Below are 18,403 nucleotides of genomic sequence, written 5' to 3' on the forward strand. Positions count from 1 at the left end.
TCGTGGACAGCTTTTTCTTCTCTCACGAATGTACTGTGTTTGTATGGAGACACTCTGCATCTCACTCCCAGGTGTTTTCTCTGCCAGACCTTTGGCAGTCTCTCTGTCTTATGGCTCCTGTACTGGAGACCAATTCAGCCAAAGTAAAAAGTCAAGCAATTTCCTTCTTTCAATCCTCTCTCCCTTTGGATGCACATGCCATTAGCCCTGGAGTCTTCTTTCAAACAAAACTTTCCCCGCTCTTGTTTCCAAATATTTTAAAAGACTGAAAGTTTCCTCCCAGTGTGCCAAACCAGAACAGAAAATAGTTGTGGACTTTATGTGTGTGTGTGAGAGAGAGATCCTTGTAATAGTTAGGAATAAATATTTCCCCTGTAGTTATAAACCAAGAAGTTAAATTTTTATTGACACCTCCAGCTTAATGAACCAAGTGTTACCATGGTGGAGTGAGTGGTACCTGACCTGATTAAACTGATACATCACGAGAACAGTTGGTATAGGGTGCAAAATGAAGGTCCTGTCCCCTGTAGGGTACAGCCCTGCACAGTCTCTCTGCGTCTGTAGCAAAGCTATTTCTATATTGCTTGGTACTTACTCCATAAACAGAAGCATCTTCCTTGTGTCCTTTGCAGGAAATGTTTGTTGTCTTTCCCCCAAGTCTAAACTGGAACATCTGGAAAAACATTAGTAACCTTTTATGTGTTTTTATGAAACCAGGGCAGTGAAAACTGTAGTGTCGCCACAGAAATGTGTCATATTTGCCAGGAGAAGGAGACCAGCATTGAGACGGCCAGTTTAGGGAGGATATTTTACTAAACAAGAAGGGGGATACACTTTGGTTTGGGTCAGAATGTTATTAAAAATCAAAGAAGATGCTTGAATTCACTCCAAATTTATAATTACCTATTGAATTGGGATGTTTCCACAATGGCAAAAATCTTACATGGGTTTCATGGCTTCCTCAACACCGTGTGGAATGGTCCAAAGCTCAGGAATTTGCTTCTCAAACAATCCTTCCCTCTGTCAGAGCCAAAGGGAGCAGATGCCAGGCAGCTGCAGCTTAAGAGCCCGTGACAGATTAAAGGAAAATGTGCAGCTGGAAACAGCTGCTGTCTCCGGGGCTCCACCCTGAGGGAAGCCAGAGGACACACTGAGGGGAAGGGGCTGGCCGGGACAACGGCTGTCCTGAGACCCGGAGCTGTGGGAGGGGCATGATGGTTCAGGCCCCATCAGTGCAGCCTCCCAGAGTCTCCCGTTCTGAGCCACGTGTGTGTGACCACTGTGGAGGGCAACAAAAGTAGCGGCCCAGTGGTGATAATGGACAGAAATTACAGACTAACAATCGCCTGCCAATGCAAGAGACATAAGAGATTTGGGTTCAGTCCCTGGGTCGAGAAGATCTCCTGGAGGAAGGCATGGCAATCCACTCCAGTATTTCTGCCTGGAAAATCCCATGGACAGAGGAGCCTGGCCGGCTACATACAGTCCATGGGGTCGCAGAGTCAGACATGACTGAAGCAGCTTAGCATGCAATCATAGTGATGACTATGACACATATTCTAGTGCTGTCCTTGAAGGAATTCCTTCAGAATGTTCAAAAAGGGTGTGAACTCAGACCTTTTGGGGGGAATTAACCCTGAAATGGAGTTTTAACAAGAAAAGTAACTTCCTGAAAAGGAAATTTAAACCATACTACATCCATTGCCAAAAGTGAAAAAACATACAATTAAAAAAACACAACTCTTGTAAAAATTATGAAGAGAAGAACAAGATCCGTGGTTGCTAGGCGTTGGGGAAAACGGGGAAGGGTGAATAGGCGGAGCACAGAGGATTTGAGGGGCAGTTAAAGCACTTCATTTGATACTGTTACAGTAGATACAGGTTATTATACATTTGTCCACACACTCACAGGATGTGCAACACCAAGAGTGAGCCCTAATGCAAACAATGGACTTTGGGGTGATTATGACGCATCAGTGTACGTTCACCAGTTGTGACAAATGGGCAGCTCTGGTTGGGGTGTGTACAAATGTGGGGGCAGTGGTAGGGGGAGTCTCTGCATCTTCCCCTCAGTTTTCTTAGCCCATTAAACTGCTCTAAAACAACAACAACAAAGGGCGTGAACTAAGTGGAAGACTTACTTTTATTGATATGAATTTCTTATTAGAGTAAAACTTTATGACCTCAGGACTTTTAAAATATTTCCTGCATTAAAGTGTGTAATAAAGTTTGTTACATTAATTTTCCTAATAGGTACCATATCTCAAGATGGTATAAAAAATTAATTTCATGTCAGTTTGTTTGTGGTCAGAATTGTGTTGTGCTTAATTTGATACTTAGATGAACTAATTTCAGCATTATGAACATAAGATGTTATTTACATGAGTTAGAATGAAATGCATTTGTCGTATAATTTGTAGAGCCATAAAGTTATTCGACTTCAGAAAACTTTCTGAAGAATCATGTCTTCGCTGTGTAAGGCATGTCCGTGGAACTCACCACTGATGTGGAATAGGCTCTAGTTGCTTTTCCCCTAACTGTGCTCAGCTGCTCAGTCGTGTCTGACCCTTTGTGACCCCGTGGATTCCAGCCCGCCAGGCTCCTCTGTCCATGGGATTTTACAGGTGAGAAGACTGGAATGGGTTGCCATTCCCTTCTCCAGGGGATCTTCCCAGCCCAGGGATAGAACCAGAGTCTCTTGCATCTCCTACACTGGCAGGCAGACTCTTTACCACTAGCACCACCATCTATAGTGATGGCTTTACTAAGGATCCATGTTTCTTTCTAACTTATAGCACATAATCATTTAAAATTTATCATAACCCTTTGAATCATGTATCCTCCAATGGCAAAATCTTATGTGTTTCTCTTAAATAGAGAGTGAAAGTATGTGACCTGCAGCCAGCTGGTTAGGGTCTTATATCTGCAACCCTGGCCTCAACACACAATATGTATTAATACATATTTGCTTAAATATGATGGTCATGATGTTTCCAACAGTTTGTATCATTTACTATATTACTGTATAGCCATTATTTTATGTACCATTCCAAAAAGAAAAACTCTCTGCCTATTAAACTGACAGAGTTCTTTATTATCACATCAATTATAAGACACATCCTGACTTTGAGATGTTAAAATGCAGAGGGAAGAAAGTGCCTCTTAGAGTCAATGAAATACATCCTAGCACAGAGTGAAATATTTATTGAGGTGTAATTTTTACATATCAGATTTTCTAAAAGTAGGTCACTAGAATATTCTGTTTGTTTTCATCCTACTTCTATGGCCTTTTTGTCCTTCCAAAGAGCATCTGCCTACATCGAGCTTTTACCGTCTGACTGACCCCCTCCCATCCTGCAGGGTTTTCACAGATTTCTTATAGAACTACACAGAAGACCAGCACTTAAGATGACAAGATTGTTCAGTGGTCCCTCCTCTGCTCTGCCTCAACACAAAACCAGCATTAAAAAGCTTCTAGCAACTCTGGAGAACCTGAGCCATCCCATGGCCCAAAAGTAGCAAAAATTCAGAAAATAAACAAGATACCCTTAAATCACACCTTCATCATCTTTTGTCTAGTTTACTGCAACTGCCTCCTCGATGATCTGATCTCAGGCCTTACCATTTTGTGACTTATCTCGCAGACTTCCACCAAAGTGATATTTCTAAGCCACAATCTGTCCGTGTCACTCTCCTGGTTACCACCCTTCATTGACCACCTGTAGCTTTAATGTAGCATAAAGAGACTTCCCTGGTGGTCCAGTGGTTTAGACTCCATGCTTCCATTGCAGGGGGCACAGGTTCAATCTGGGGTCAGGGAACTAAGATCCTACATGCCATGTGGTGCAGCCAAAAAATAAATAAATAACTAGCATAAAAAAACCAGTCATCATCTCTAGCCTCCTCTGTTGCCCGTCTTCTCCAGTAACGGTAAACGTGCTGTCCCCACGTCGGTGCCTTTACACGTGCTCGCCCTGTGCCTAGAAAGCTTCTCCATGCCCTTGCCTATAAGTCTCCTGTTTCTCTTTCAGCATCTGGCTCAGATTGTCAGCTCTTCCTGGAGACCTTCTCAGACACTCTTGCTCTGTGTCACTTCCAGACAGCCCCCATGGACTTATCTCTTTTGTGCTTATCACACTGTATAGCAATATATTTGTTTATTTGTCTCCTATCCTTACGCAACCCTGAGTTCCTTGAGAGCAGACAGGATCTGACAAATAGCTCCATAAATGCTTACCTAATGAATGTTGTTTTGGATAGCAGTGATCAGTTTATGTCTCCCCCACCACCTCCAGCCCATTGGTCTTACATGACCTGTCTGTTCTGTAGTCTTTCAAGGTTGACAAAAGATAAACAAAAGAACCGTTTGCTCCTCTGCCTTCTATTTAGCATCAGCATTATCCCATCCAAGCAGACTTTGGCTGTTTCCTCAACTCTGAGCTGCATCCTGTCTGTCTCTTCAAACTCCTTAGATGTTTCCCTTTGAAAAAGGACCATTTTGGTCAGATAATCTCATCAGATGCTGACAAGCCAGGGAACAAATTCCATTACTGGTCTCTCAGGAAAAGAGATTGGGCTCCCGACTGTTAATGTTTGCTCTAAGAAGCAGTTTATTGTTTTACAGAACTGGCTTTGCCTTAATCATCTCTCTTTCAAAAAGTTTTAACAGTTTCTGATAAGACTCATATAAAAAATCCAGCCAAAGCAACTCCTCGCTCTTGCATTTTGAAAAGTACAGACCCAATTTTCCATAGTTGTGTTGTTCTGAGATGGAGTTGGCCAGCTGTGTTAATGACCGTGTCCAGCTATCAGCAGGAGATTCCTGCCAAATGACGTCAGAGCTTAAGCAGCAGAGATGGTACAAGGAGAAAGGCCGAATGGAACATTCCCTTTCATGTAATGTGCTGTCCAGTGGGTTGAAAGGGGCCAGTCCCAACAACAAGACTCCAGATTAGAGTGGACAGTGTTAAGTCTAATTTTCAGGACAGGCACTGCTTGTGAATTTTCAGCTGTGTTCTGTGAGCCAGCATCATTGATGAGAGGCTTGATTCCGAAATACTGTCTGTATTTTCTCCAGAGTGCTATAAATTCTTTCGCAAAAAAGAATGGATTTGCACACGTGTGCACCACGCAATATACAAGACATTGAACAGAGATTTGCTGCGACTCTGCCCCCAGTAGCTGCTTTAAACTTGGGAGAGTTAGAAATTTTTCAAAGTCCTTGTTTTATGTACCAACAAGATGATTCTTATGGTTCCTAACAAGCATCAAAGCCAGTCAAGTTCTTTCTCCCCCCCCCCCCGATCCCCCGCTTTAAGTTAGAGATATAATTGACATAGAACATTGTGTAGGCGAAAGGTTGAGGGCAGGAGGAGAAGGGGGAGACAAAGGATGAGATGGTTGGATGGCATCACCGTCTTATGAGTTTGAGCAAACTCCAGGAGATAGTGAAGGACAGGGAAGCCTGGCGTGCTGCAGTCCATGGGATTACAGAGTCAGACACAACTTAGTGACTGAACAACAATGTAAACGATGTGATGATTGTCAGATTCTTAAGCTACTCTTGTGTTCTGACCCAGGAACTGAAAGTTTTTCTTTTTCCCTCAACTATTAGATATGTGAACTTGAGAAAGAGGGAATATCACTTTGATTTAAAGAACAAGAGACAAAACTTCTCTGTCAAGTAAACAGTCAAACCCATCAGTACCTGTAGCTCAACTTGGAAATGACCCTCACCTCAGACAGAATGAAGCCTCTGCCCTTCTGTGAGGGACAGAACAGAAGTACCTAGGTTAAGCGTGCCAAAATAAAACAAAAAATACACATAAGACAAGGCCTACATATATCTAGTTTGAGAATGAGTATATCTTCTAAAATGGTCACATTTTCTTTCAGATATCCTTCTATCCTTGAGGAAGGAAAAGGTTACTCTTTGCAGGTTTAACTTAGAGAAAATTACAGGTAGTTTTGCTTTTGCATATAAGTCACTTGCAGATAAATTTGGCCAGGCTCAAAGATAAAATGCCATAATTCGTGCTTAGATGAAAAAAAGTGACCATTTGATTTGAATTTCAATTGCTTCCCTGATTAGATCCCAACATTTGCAAACTGAAATCCTGTCTGCACCTGCCAAGTATTATCTTCTTCTGATTTGTCACTGGAGTAGGTGGCCCTTAGAAGGGAAGAGCCTGCCAATCACCACATCAGGTTTTCAGGTCTCGGGGAGAAAAAAGGTCTCCATCCTCTTTGTTGAAAAGCACAACTCCTGCCATTTTCTGACAGTGTTTACCATCCTCCCTGCCGTCATCCATTTAAAACACTAGGTGTACACATTTGAAATCCCTGGTTAGAAAGAGACAAACACATATTTGTTCAAATATGGACTTAGTAGAAGGTATACCGACAAATTCCTCTTACTACTGTTGAAATAGCACTCAAAGGATGAAATAAGCGCTCTTCAGATCTCCACTCCATCAGCGATCACGAACATAGACTGGAGCACAGAAAGAAGAATGTTTACGTTTCTTCCTGCACACGGAGTATCCTTTTTCCTCCCTATAGTTGCTTTTTATCTGCGACTCCATTATTCTGTCTTCAGAAGAAAAGAGCCTTTGCCATATTTCTTCTCTCATCTTTAAGACTGTTACCCTGAACAGTTTTGACCTTCATATAAAAATGGTTACACATGTACTAGAAACTTTTATCTCAACTGATGAAGAAACGGAATGAAAACTGGCCTAAAACTTAGACTGAAACTTTTCTTTTTTTTTTTTTTTTTTTTTACAGTTTTTTATATATTTTTATTGTAAAAACTCCCTTAAAATCTATACAGGAAACTGTTATTTAAGAAATCAGCAAAATTAAGGCTGCCATTTCTAACTTTGGTTCTCTGAATTTAAGAGCCCAGAAGTAGAAATTGGCCCAAAAGTGGTTCCTAGCTAATTCTAAAAAAAGCATTCTTCTGCAAAGACCCTTCTTTCTTTAGTCTTACCCATGCACATACCAGTGAAAGTTTTGTACCTGGAAGGACGTACCAAAAAAGAGATAAGTCAAAGGCTGAAAAAAGACAGTCTGGGTAGGATAAATGAAACCAAGTAAGTTTTGGTCGGAGGTGATTTTTCAATAAATTTATTATCATAATTGTCTCCATATATGTAAGCCCTTTTAAATGTGGTTTTATTCATTATTTTTCTTTGAAAATTTCCTCTCTAACAAGAGTAGCCAGAATCATCATTCTTGGAGGTAAAGTAGCAATTACATCCATCAGACACAGGTCTGCTGCCCTCTCCCGGCAGAAGGCTAGAGAGGGCGAGACCCCCGTCCTCACTCTGCGTTCTCTACCCTCAGCCCTGACAGCTGCAGCCGGAAGGGGCAAGCTAGAGGTGTGTCGTCTGCTCCTGGAACAGGGGGCAGCTGTGGCCCAGCCCAACCGCCGAGGAGCCGTGCCCCTCTTCAGCACCGTTCGCCAAGGCCACTGGCAGGTAAGCATGTAGCTACTTTAGACTGTGTCAGAAAGTCAGTATGCAGAATCATCCTGATGATCTGTGCTGGATAGAAGGACTGGCTGCTTTTGACTGGTTATTTCATAGCATCCACAGGTTCTCTGGCAGGTTCAACAGATGCCTGACAACCACTTACTTGCAGGAGTCTCTAACTTACAAAAAGAAAATGTGATGTATGTAAATTTGCAAAAAGCCAACTCATTGGAAAAGACTCTGATGCTGGGAAAGATTGAAGGCAAAAGGAGAAGGAGGCAGCAGAGGATGAGATGGTTAGAGAGCATCACCGACTCAATGGACATGAAATTGAGCAAATTACAGGAGATAGTGAAGGACAAGAGGAGCCCGGCATGCTGCAGTCCATGGGGTCACAAAGAGTCAGACACAATTCAGCGACCAAAAAACAACAAATATAAATTCTATTTATAGTTATGCAGTCTTTACAGATGTTTAAATTCTGGGTAGGACAGAAAAGAAAGCATATTGGTTATAATCTTTGAAAAAAATTTGAGTAGTCCTAGGCGCCAAACAGTGCTGAAGAGTTGTGAGAGGCACTTTACTGCATTCTGTTCAGTGGTAAATATTCACTGCAGGCAGCTTTGCAACCCCTGGAAGTCAATAAAATGGCCCTGACGTAGGCAGTGACTCCTGTTGGTGCTTCCATCATGAGGTTGTTTAGTCTACATCTTGGCCTCTGTTAATCTTGAATTCTTTTTTACTTAGTGGCTGAGCCAGACATTTAGAGTTGAGTTCTCATTTGGCTCTCCCTAAGAAAGTCAGTGATCAAATCCCATGGTACTACACCATGCAGGAACTAGAGGGGGTTCTTGCAGTGGCAAGTTTCGTTAGAGGTGATTTGCAGGGAATTCACGTGGTGTGGGGGGTGGCGTGCTTCCTGGCTCATCCGTCCCCCCTTCTCTGCCCCTGCAGATCGTTGATCTTTTACTCACCCACGGAGCTGATGTCAACATGGCGGACAAGCAGGGCCGTACTCCCCTGATGATGGCGGCTTCCGAAGGCCACCTGGGGACTGTGGACTTTCTCCTTGCTCAAGGTCAGTCCTAGGATGCCAGAGCTTGGTGGTCAGTACCCATCATAACCCAGAGCTCGTGATTTCCAGGGCTGGATTCCAAGAGGTGTTAAGAATGAGTATTCTTAATCCACTTGATTAGAAAGTGAAAGTCTGTCTCCTCTCTTCTCTTCTAGATTCTGATGTTCTAATTCTAACATGGTGCCTTTCTAACTCTGACATTCTCTATTTCTTTATGGCTTGAGGGGTTTTGGGTATCCTAATCAAATTTACATAGTATACGTTCTTTAATTCAAATCAGTACTCTCCCAACTTTGAAGTTTTTAATATGCACTTGATAAATATTCATCTTCCAGAGACTGTATTTTGACTTTAACTTTGTCAATTCTTTTGTCAGCCTGCACAACTAATATTTTTCTTGTATCCGAAGGAAGCAAATGAAGGTTTAAACGATTGTTGACCATGGGACTTATTTGAGGAATCAGGGTATTAATATTATCCTCCTATTGTAATAAATTCCCTTTAACATTTACCAGCATTCACATATTCCTGGTGAATGAGAAGTAAGTTAAAGGAGATTGTGGTCACACCATCCAGAGCATTCCAGGCTCCCCTCGAGGGCTGTGACTTGAGACCTCTGCAGACCAGTGATGAGTGATGCGGGAACCTCTGTAGTAGAAAAGCTCCAGTCACTGACTCTGCAGTACCACCTAGTGGAGCTTGAGTGTTTCACTGAAGCAGGAGGTCGTGTGACTGTGACCAGACTTGACTCCCATCCCAGTGAGCCTCCCTCATTCATAATTAGTATCCACAAGTGCATATGCTTCAAGGAAAACAAGCTCCTGAAAACCATGCCCAGGCTGGAGCTGCTGAAGGGTAGTTGATGTGGGAAGAAGGCAAGGTTTGTTCTCAGATTTCAAATTACATCTCAGTCAGACTTACTGGATCTTTCGCTCTCACCCCCGAAGATGTGTCTTCACTACCTCGGACTCAAAAAAGTCAGTTCAAATCAGAGAACTCTTTTCCCCATGTGCAAAGTGGGTCTTGCTTCCCCAGTGCAAACCACCGGACCAACCTGGTTTCACAGTATCTATCCTTCATTCAGAAAACAAAGATCATTGCATCCAGTCCCATCACTTCATGGTAAATAGATGGAGAAACAATGGAAGCAGTGGCAGACTTTATTTTTTTTGCTCCAAAATCACTGCAGATAGTGACTACAGCTATAAAATAAAAAGACACTTGCTCCTTGGAAGAAAAGTTATGACCAACCTAAACAGCATATTAAAAAGCAGAGACATTACTTTTCGAACAAAGGTCCTTCTAGTCAAGGCTATGGTTTTTCCAGTAGTCATGTATGGATGTGAGAGTTGAACTATAAAGAAAGCTGAGCACCAAAGAATTGATTCTTTTGAACTGTGGTGTTGGAGAAGACTCTTGAGAGTCCCTTGAACTGCAAGGAGATCCAACCAGTCCATCCGAAAGGAGATCAGTCCTGAATGTTCATTGGAAGGACTGATGTTGAAGCTCAAACTCCAATACTTTGGCCACCTGATGTGGAGAGCTGACTCATTGGAAAAGACCCTGATGCTAGGAAACACTGAAGGCAGGAGGAGAAGGAGACGACATAGGATGAGATGATTGGATGGCATCACCGACTCAGTGACTCAATAGACATGAGTTTGAGTAAACTCCAGGAGTTGGTAATGGACAGGGAGGCCTGGCGTGCTGCCCTCCATGGGGTCACAGAGAGTCGGACACAACTGAGCAACTGAACTGAACTGACTGATCCTTCATTCCACTGACATGGGTGTTGGGGAGCAAGGGGGATATGCCTGGATACTCAGGATAAGACATGGCAGGAGTAAATGTCCCTGAACACCCCAAGTCTGCTGGAAAAGGGAGACCCTTCACCACAGATAAGCAGTAGATGACTGCACAGGGTCTGCCGCACACCCATAGAGAAAGCTCATCAGATGTCGATGTATGGCAGAAACCAGCACAATATTGTAAAGCAATTATCCTTCAACTAAAAATGAATAATATTTTTTTAAAAGAAGCTCATCAGACACAGATTTCAGAGAGTTGTCCTCCTTCACTGCAGGCATTCTGGTCTCCATACTGTTTCATTCTTTCACATTTAAATCAGAGACTTTCTCTCAACCAACGAATTCTACAGATGTGTATTTAGCCTACATTATTTGCAAAACACTGTGCTAGGAACTGTGATCTTTTTTTAATTAATACACTATAATCTGTGTCTTCAAAGGGTCTATAATCTGGCAAGGAGGGGATGAAACAAAGATAAGTAGCTGCCTTAAAAAGCAGATAATCCTGAGTGTGCTGATAAAGGTATTTGAGTTAGAACAGGACAGACTTTGAAATTTGAGTAGGAAAAATGTTCTGTATTCAGGGAGGGGATATAATGTAAATGAAAGGTCAGAGAAGAGGAACAGGTATACAGTAAGACTGGGGAAATATGCAAGTTGTCCAGTGATGTACATGAGGACTGTTGGAAACGTATATGGAAAGAAATTGAAAAGGAAGAGATTGGGGCTTCCCTGGTGGCTCAGTGGTAAAGAATCCAAGTCTGCCTGCCGAGGCAGGAGACATGAGTTTGATCCCTGGTCCAAACGGATCCCACATACTGAGGAACACCTAAGCCCATGCGCCACTACTATTAAGCCCGCACTCTAGAGCCCAGGAGCTGCAACTACTGAAAGCTGCCTGCCCTAGAGCCCGTGCTCAGCCACAAGAGAAGCCACCACAATGAGAAGCCTGAGCACTGCAGCCAGAGAGTAGCCCCCGCTCTCCACAGCCAGAGGAAAGCCTGCCTAGCAACAGAGACCCAGCACAGCCACAAGTAAATCAATCAACTTACATAAGGAAAGGAGCAGATGCAAAGAGTCTGGACTTCTCTGAAGGCAATAGGGAGCCTTTCAAGATTGTTTTAAAAGGGAATCAATCAGTGCCAGAGTTGTGCCTTAAAAAAAGAAAATCTGGCAGTAGCGTGAATAGTTTTGTTGATGAAGAGATGATAGTGGACCTGGGGATCAATTAGGAAGCCATTGTCATTAAATAGATGAGAGGCGATGCCAAATACAGGTGCAGTGGCAGTTAGCATAGAACAGAAGGGCCAAATGCAAAAAAGATTGTGGATATAAAGATTGATCATACGTAGGACAAATGGATAGATGAGTTGACGAGAACTCCACAGACTTCTAAAATTGAGGCTTGGTCTGGGATGGACCTCTACACACTGCTATATTTAAAATTGATAACCAACACAGTCCTACTGTGTAGCACTTTGAATTCTGCTCAATGTTGCGTGGCATCCTGGATGGGAGAGGAGTTTGGGGGAGAATGGATACATGTGTATGTATGGCTGAGTCCCTCTGCTGTCCATCTGAAACTATCATGACATTGTTAATCAGCTATACTCCAATATAAAATTCTTAGAAGTTTCAAAATAAGTGAATAGATGTTTGGGAGGACTACGATTCTATTAACTGCTGGGAGAAGGAAAGAGAGAAGAAGAAGGTTTCAAATTGGATTTTCAGAGTAAATTGGATAATATGTTTATGTATCTCCTTTTCTTAAATTCCAGCCTCCCTCATCTTCATAAAAATCAGTTTATCTGTAATATACATCCAGAACCTTCTTTTTCTGTTTATTCAACCCCTGGAGACTCTGTCCAGGAAATTTATAGATGCTGCATCTGAGAAACCTCCTTAGATGCTGTCCCATATTCAAATTCATTCTGTGTTAGAATCAGCATTTGGGTCCCAAACTAGAGGACCCAGTACATAGATGACTCTCCTCAGGGTTAGGAATATGGTACCATTCAGCCCTTCATCCTGTCTCGGGAAGCCAGAATCTGGTTATCTGACATCTCAGGACACAGAGGGGATAGGCCACATGACTGCCGAGGAGCTCCAGAGCCTAGTTGTGGCAGGTCCCAAGCTTAATCTGACACCCGAATCAGATCTGACATCCGAATCTGACATCCAGCGAGGAGGCAGCCTGAAAAGTATACTGTGTGTGCAGTAAGTTGATCTCATTTTGTTAGTGAGCATGACACACCAACTGTGTGGAAAGAGTCACCTTAGGTACTCTTCAAAACCCGCAAGGGAGTGACAGGCTCTTTGCCACCCAAGTGCTTACAACCTAGGCTAAGGACCAAATGTAGATTGAATTTTAGACTCATTACAAAACAGTGTGTCAAGTATGCTTGCTCCTAGAGAAATGTTGAAGGGAAGAAGATGCAGAATATAAAATAGGCAAAGCGAGTGGGGATGGAATTGTTGAAGGCTGACTAGTTTAATTAAACTCCTAGTTCCCTTCCTGGCCTGGGCCCAGCCTCTTCCCTTGAGTCCATTTCCCTCCCACTCTAAGGAGGGAGAAGGTGGCCTGGTGCTATCATCAATGATAAACATGTTCTGAGCTCCTTATTCTATTAGAATCTCTCAAGGAGTTTATACTATTAAAAATGAAAGACTTTTGCTGAGTTTAGAAAACATTCCCTGAGAATTTATAAGTGGCATACATTAAAAAAAAAAAAAGACGAATAACAGAATAAGGTGACATGTGTCAAGCAGATTCAAGATGAGTAACAGTGAACAGGAGAGGCCTCTTGGAGACAGGGAGGTTTGCGATGGTTCCTAGAGAATGGGGGGAAGTGAGGCAAGTCCCATATGGGGAAAGAAAAGGTGTCCACATGTGGGACCAACATAACCAGAAGTGAGGGTACAGGAACACTTGGGGGGGACTCTCAAGGCAGGGAGCACATCCATTTTGGCCAAAGTAGAAGATTCTCACAGGGGAGTAGTGAAATTTCAGGAGAGACAGTAAGGTTCAGGAGAGACTGTGCAGACCCTAGGATGCCCAAAGAACTGGACTCTTCTCCTGACCACTCCTGGCAGCAGTTTTGTTAGCAGCTTTATTAAAAGGTAACACACCAGAAGCAGAAGCTGTGCTTTGGCCAAATATACACCTTAAATGGCTCAGTGGTAAAAAAAAATCTGCCTGCAATTTTGGAGACCTGGGTTGGGAAGATCCCCTGGAGGAGGGCATGTCAACCCACTCTAGTATTCTTGCCTGGAGAATTCCGTGGACAGAGGAGCCTGGCGGGCTACAGTCCATGAGGTCACAAAGAGTCGGACACAACTGAGCACACGCGCACACCTTAAAACCCAGCTTTCACTCCTGCTGTGAGTTCTCCTGTTGTTCCTGTTTCCTCAGCCCTGTGATGTGCTTGCTCTGTAGGTGCCTCCATTGCTCTCATGGACAAAGAAGGACTGACCGCCCTCAGCTGGGCTTGTCTGAAGGGTCATCTCTCGGTGGTCCGTTCTCTGGTGGATAACGGAGCTGCCACCGACCACGCCGATAAGAACGGCCGCACCCCGCTGGATCTAGCCGCTTTCTACGGTGACGCTGAGGTGGTGAGTGCCTTTAACCAGCCCCCAGGGTGGGAGGAGGAGGGAAGGCTCTCCATCCACAGTGTTTTCCGGGGTTGATGATTCCCGATACAGCGTTCTCAGATCTGTACTTGCTTGAGCTCAGGAATATTCCAAACACGACTGAAAACCAGGCCCAGGGGTCTGGCCCTGGAGCACCAGCGCTGTCCCGCCTGGTTCACACCTGTGCTGCGCTCAGTGGCTTCAGTTGTGTGTGACTCCACGTCCCCGTGGACTGTATCCCGCCAGGCTCCTCTGTCCGTGGGATTTCCCAGGCAAGAATACTGGATGGGATTACCGTTTCCTCCTCTGGAGGATCTTTCTGACCCAGGGGTCAAACCCACGTCTCCTGCATTGGCAGGCGGGCTCTTTACAGCTGCACCACCCTGGGTTCACACCAGCAGTTGACTAAAGGGCAGGCAGCAGCTGAAGCCCTCACACCCAGTTGACCATGCTGCTTGATCGTGTCCTAGGTCCAGTTCCTGGTGGATCACGGGGCCATGATCGAGCACGTGGACTACAGCGGAATGCGCCCTCTGGACAGGGCTGTGGGGTGCCGGAACACTTCTGTTGTTGTCACCCTTCTGAAGAAAGGAGCCAAGATAGGTAGGAGAAAGGAGGAAGGTGCTGGCCATCTGTGCCCAGCGGCCAGCCTGGCCCAGTGGCCTGGCTGCCCTGGGCGTTCGGTGTGAACGTGTATAGTCTCCCCTCTGCCTGGGCCCTGTTATTATGCGAGTGAACAGAAAGACTCTTGGCCCAGAGAAGAGCCCTCGTCTACACTACCCCGTGTCCAAAGTCACGTGGTTATCTGCCACGCCCCTAGTCGCCTTAGCCGGGAGGCTGCTCCGACCTTAAGTGCATCTCAGCGCTGTTGCCTCGGTAGCAGCCGCGCCCTGTGAGCGTCCTGGAACCCTGTGCTGCCGCGAGCCTTCGCTTTGCCCTGCTCTGTATGCGCTTCGGACCCGCGGGTCCCTGCGGCTGCTGCCCCCTCCGCTGCCCCTCCCACGGACCGTAGACGAGGGTTGGCTGATATGCTGGCTTTTCTGCTGCCTGCCTCTCACTGCTGCTTTTTCCTTCTTTTTTTTTTTTTCACCTTCATCCATTTTTTTTTTCCTCTCCTACAACTTTTTGTTTTCTCCTTTCTTTGAAGGTTGTCAGACGTTACCGAGTCGCCCACGAGGTATATTTCACCGCTGTCAGCATCAGGCGTGGTCTGATGGCTTGGTCAGCTTTGCCTTCTCCTCTTTGATTTAGCCTGCATGAGTCCCCAACACCTCTAATCTTTTAATTTACTTCACCTTAAAAGAAGATATTTTTTTTAAATGACTGTTGTAGAGAATAACTTGAACTTTTGATAACTAACCCAGAAAAGCTTAGTTGGTAAATAATTCAGGCATCTGTAAACTAATCAAGTTAACCTTTTCTTTCTCTTTGTGGGTAGAGTGGTCCTCTGTCACGATGGCTTGTTTCACACTGGAACAGTTCAGTGTGAATCCCAGGGGTCCTATTTGGTACTTACAAATTAAGGGAGCCTTTAGAAGTATTCATGGTTTCCCTTCTGCAGAGTACATGCTTAAAAATTAAAGAGACTGAACAGCTGGGGGTTTTGAGTCCCAGATTCTGAAATAAATCACCCTTTTTGGATTTTTTTAAATCTTACGGTGACATTTAACGTAAACCCTTTTCTCCCAAGTTCTTATTTAAAGTAACTCCAGACTAAGCATCGCCTGCCTGAATACAACACGCAGGCTCTGCTGCCCTCCGATGGTGCAGACTCTGACCATTTAGAGATTCTTATTTTAAGGTGAATACAAATCCAACGCGGCTTCTTGGCAGTGGGAGGCGCTGAGACACTCCCAGTTCTAAAAGACGAGGCCAGTGTTGTGGAGCAAGTTGTTCTCTCAGCAGAAATCCCCCCCAGGGTGTTTTTTTCACCTAGCTTCCTACCACCCTTACATTGTATGAGTTTTTTACCCATCATGCATCCTGTACACTACAGGTCCAGCCACATGGGCGATGGCCACCTCCAAACCAGACATCATGATCATCCTGCTGAGCAAGCTGATGGAAGAGGGGGACATGTTTTATAAGGTGAGGAGAAGAAGGAGCTTTCTCCAGATGGCCGCTGACTCTTCCCTGCACGTAGACTTCACCAGAGTCTTGGTAGAATGGCATTGCTGTCAGTTCTGCTTCTTGGTTCTAGAGTCATCAGGAGAATGCCATCCCTCAGTGGAGGGCTCATAAGCTGAGGATACCAGGTTTTGCTTTCTCAACAAGGGAGCAAGAGTAGCCTATACGTGCCCACAGCCGATCAACCTAAAGACCTGGTTTTTACCTGGTCGCTGATAGGTGGTGCCATAGATTCTACCTGGAATCTGTTTATCAGAGCCTGAAAACCATGGGACAAGGAGAAGAAAAATAGGTAGTGCAGATATTCCCAGTCTGTGGGCAAGAGGCATTGATTTTAGCTTTTATGTTTACTATATGTTTAGACTTAAAAGTCTGTAGTAATAATAGCTTATTGGCCTCCCTGAGTAAGATAAGGAAACCGAGACAAAGAGCAGTTACAGACTTACTTGAAATCATTCGCTGAATGACAACCGGAAAAGATATGGAGTCTTATAGTCACAATTCAGGCTGAAGGCTCCATACCCTAACACACACACACTCCCAGGGGCTGTAGGAAGGCCGTTAAGAATGCTCCATGTCAGAGTCATCTCATTGTATGAGGACTTGCTGAACCTTCTCCTCCTGAAGGTAAATGCAAATCCACCCCAGCTTTTGGCAGCGGGTGTCACTGAGACATGCCAGGCCCAGAGATGAGGAAATGACTGTGACACACATTATTTCCGCCTTACGTAAGGAGTATAGAGCTCCTGTGAGCAGAGTTGTATTTCCTGAGGACCATTGCGTGAAAGCTTGATAATCTGGGTCCCTTAGGCTTCTGGGAAGCTTGAGCTCTGGCCCAGTCTTGATTTTACATGACTTCACAGAAGGGCCTCTCTAGGTGTCGTGTTGATGGACTTGAGAATGGCAGTGCTGTCCAGAACCTAAGCCCGATCTATGACATAACTTCTGGCATCCTGAGACATGGTGTCCTGCCTCCTAATGAGAACAGCCAGAGCTACTCCTGTTCCCACCCAAAATTCTGCCTTGGAAGACTCCAAGTCTGTTCTCAGTGAAAGAGAAAATACAAGCTCAGGATCTCTGGCTGGAGTTACAACTACACAGAAGGAATGGAAGGAATAAAAAGATGAGCTAACAGAATGGGAGGTGCCTCCTGCACCATTCTGGGCTCAGCTTACAGATTTTCAGAAGAAAAATGTAAGAAAAGTTCAAGGCCCCTGTGACCCAGGTCCCTCGGTGACTCATAGAGTTACTTGGAAAATGCCTCCTACCTAGTCAGGTGGAATCACAGATTCTCAGTTCCACTTCTCTAGCACCACTGTGCCCCATGCCTCTTCCAAAAACAGAAAGACTCACTGAGACTATTTTATCAGTAGTATTAGGGAAGCAACAGATAGACTGGTTTAGCTCACATCCTCTGTGAGGAAGAGCATGGCCTTTTCTAGAGGACTGGCAAGGTGGAACAAAAAGAGTTTTCCAGATAAGCCAAAGGTCAAGAAATAGTGATAAACTTGGAGCAATCGGGACTAGGAAATGCTGTGTCCCAGGGAGATTGGGCCAAGAACAGGCTCCTTTGGAATGAGTACGATCAGTCGTTTGGGAATCCGGCTGGGAAGCTGGGGCCCCAGGTCTTTCATTTGCCAAAGCTTTGTGTCTCTGGCTTGTGTCTTGGGAATCTCCCTCACTACGCCTTGCCTGCCAGGCGAGCTTCCAGTGGAAGAGAAGGGACCTTGTCCTTGCACCACTGGGGTGGAGGTGGGGAGGGCTCACCCTGAGTGGTAACCGCGGAGAAAGGATGGGAACGGGAACAGACCTCCTCAGCGGCTCTGCAGACCAACAGTGTGTTTTGCCGTCTTGTGCCCCCACTAGAAAGGTAAAGTGAAGGAAGCCGCCCAGCGCTACCAGTATGCCCTGAAGAAGTTCCCCAGAGAAGGGTTTGGTGAGGACTTGAAAACCTTCCGGGAGCTGAAGGTGTCCCTCCTCCTCAACCTGTCTCGCTGTCGCAGGAAAATGAACGTAAGTGCCTCTCAGCCCAGCTCCTTTCCACAGCCCTGAGAGTTGATGATCCATGTCACGCCCTGGCTTTTACCAGGCCCCTGAAATCCTTGTCTGCCCCATTTGAAACTTGGTTGTCCTTCACAGAGCACTGACATTTGCAATTTAAAAGAAATCAAGACTTAAGCATTACAATCTGTATCTCAAACTGTAAAAAAAAAAAAAAAAAAAAATGAATTCTGTGGGCACTTTGTAGCTTTCTGAATTTTCCTGATTCCCACTGAAAGTAATTTCGA

General features: G+C 44.7%; 1 protein-coding gene across 5 annotated transcripts in view; it reads left to right on the forward strand.

Annotated features, from left to right (window-relative positions):
- The window catches only part of TANC2 (tetratricopeptide repeat, ankyrin repeat and coiled-coil containing 2), a 371,488-nt gene that overhangs the window by 341,274 nt on the left and 11,811 nt on the right, over window positions 1-18,403 (forward strand). For all 5 annotated transcript variants that reach the window (XM_043904966.1, XM_043904965.1, XM_043904967.1 and 2 more), the window contains 6 exons: window positions 7,348-7,481; window positions 8,430-8,553; window positions 13,795-13,970; window positions 14,459-14,591; window positions 15,985-16,076; window positions 17,982-18,128. In XM_043904966.1, coding sequence (XP_043760901.1) covers window positions 7,348-7,481; window positions 8,430-8,553; window positions 13,795-13,970; window positions 14,459-14,591; window positions 15,985-16,076; window positions 17,982-18,128 — 806 coding nt within the window. The remainder of the gene's footprint in view (window positions 1-7,347; window positions 7,482-8,429; window positions 8,554-13,794; window positions 13,971-14,458; window positions 14,592-15,984; window positions 16,077-17,981; window positions 18,129-18,403) is intronic.

The sequence above is a fragment of the Cervus elaphus genome, chromosome 5, assembly GCF_910594005.1.
Source record: "Cervus elaphus chromosome 5, mCerEla1.1, whole genome shotgun sequence".
Lineage (NCBI taxonomy): Eukaryota > Metazoa > Chordata > Mammalia > Artiodactyla > Cervidae > Cervus > Cervus elaphus.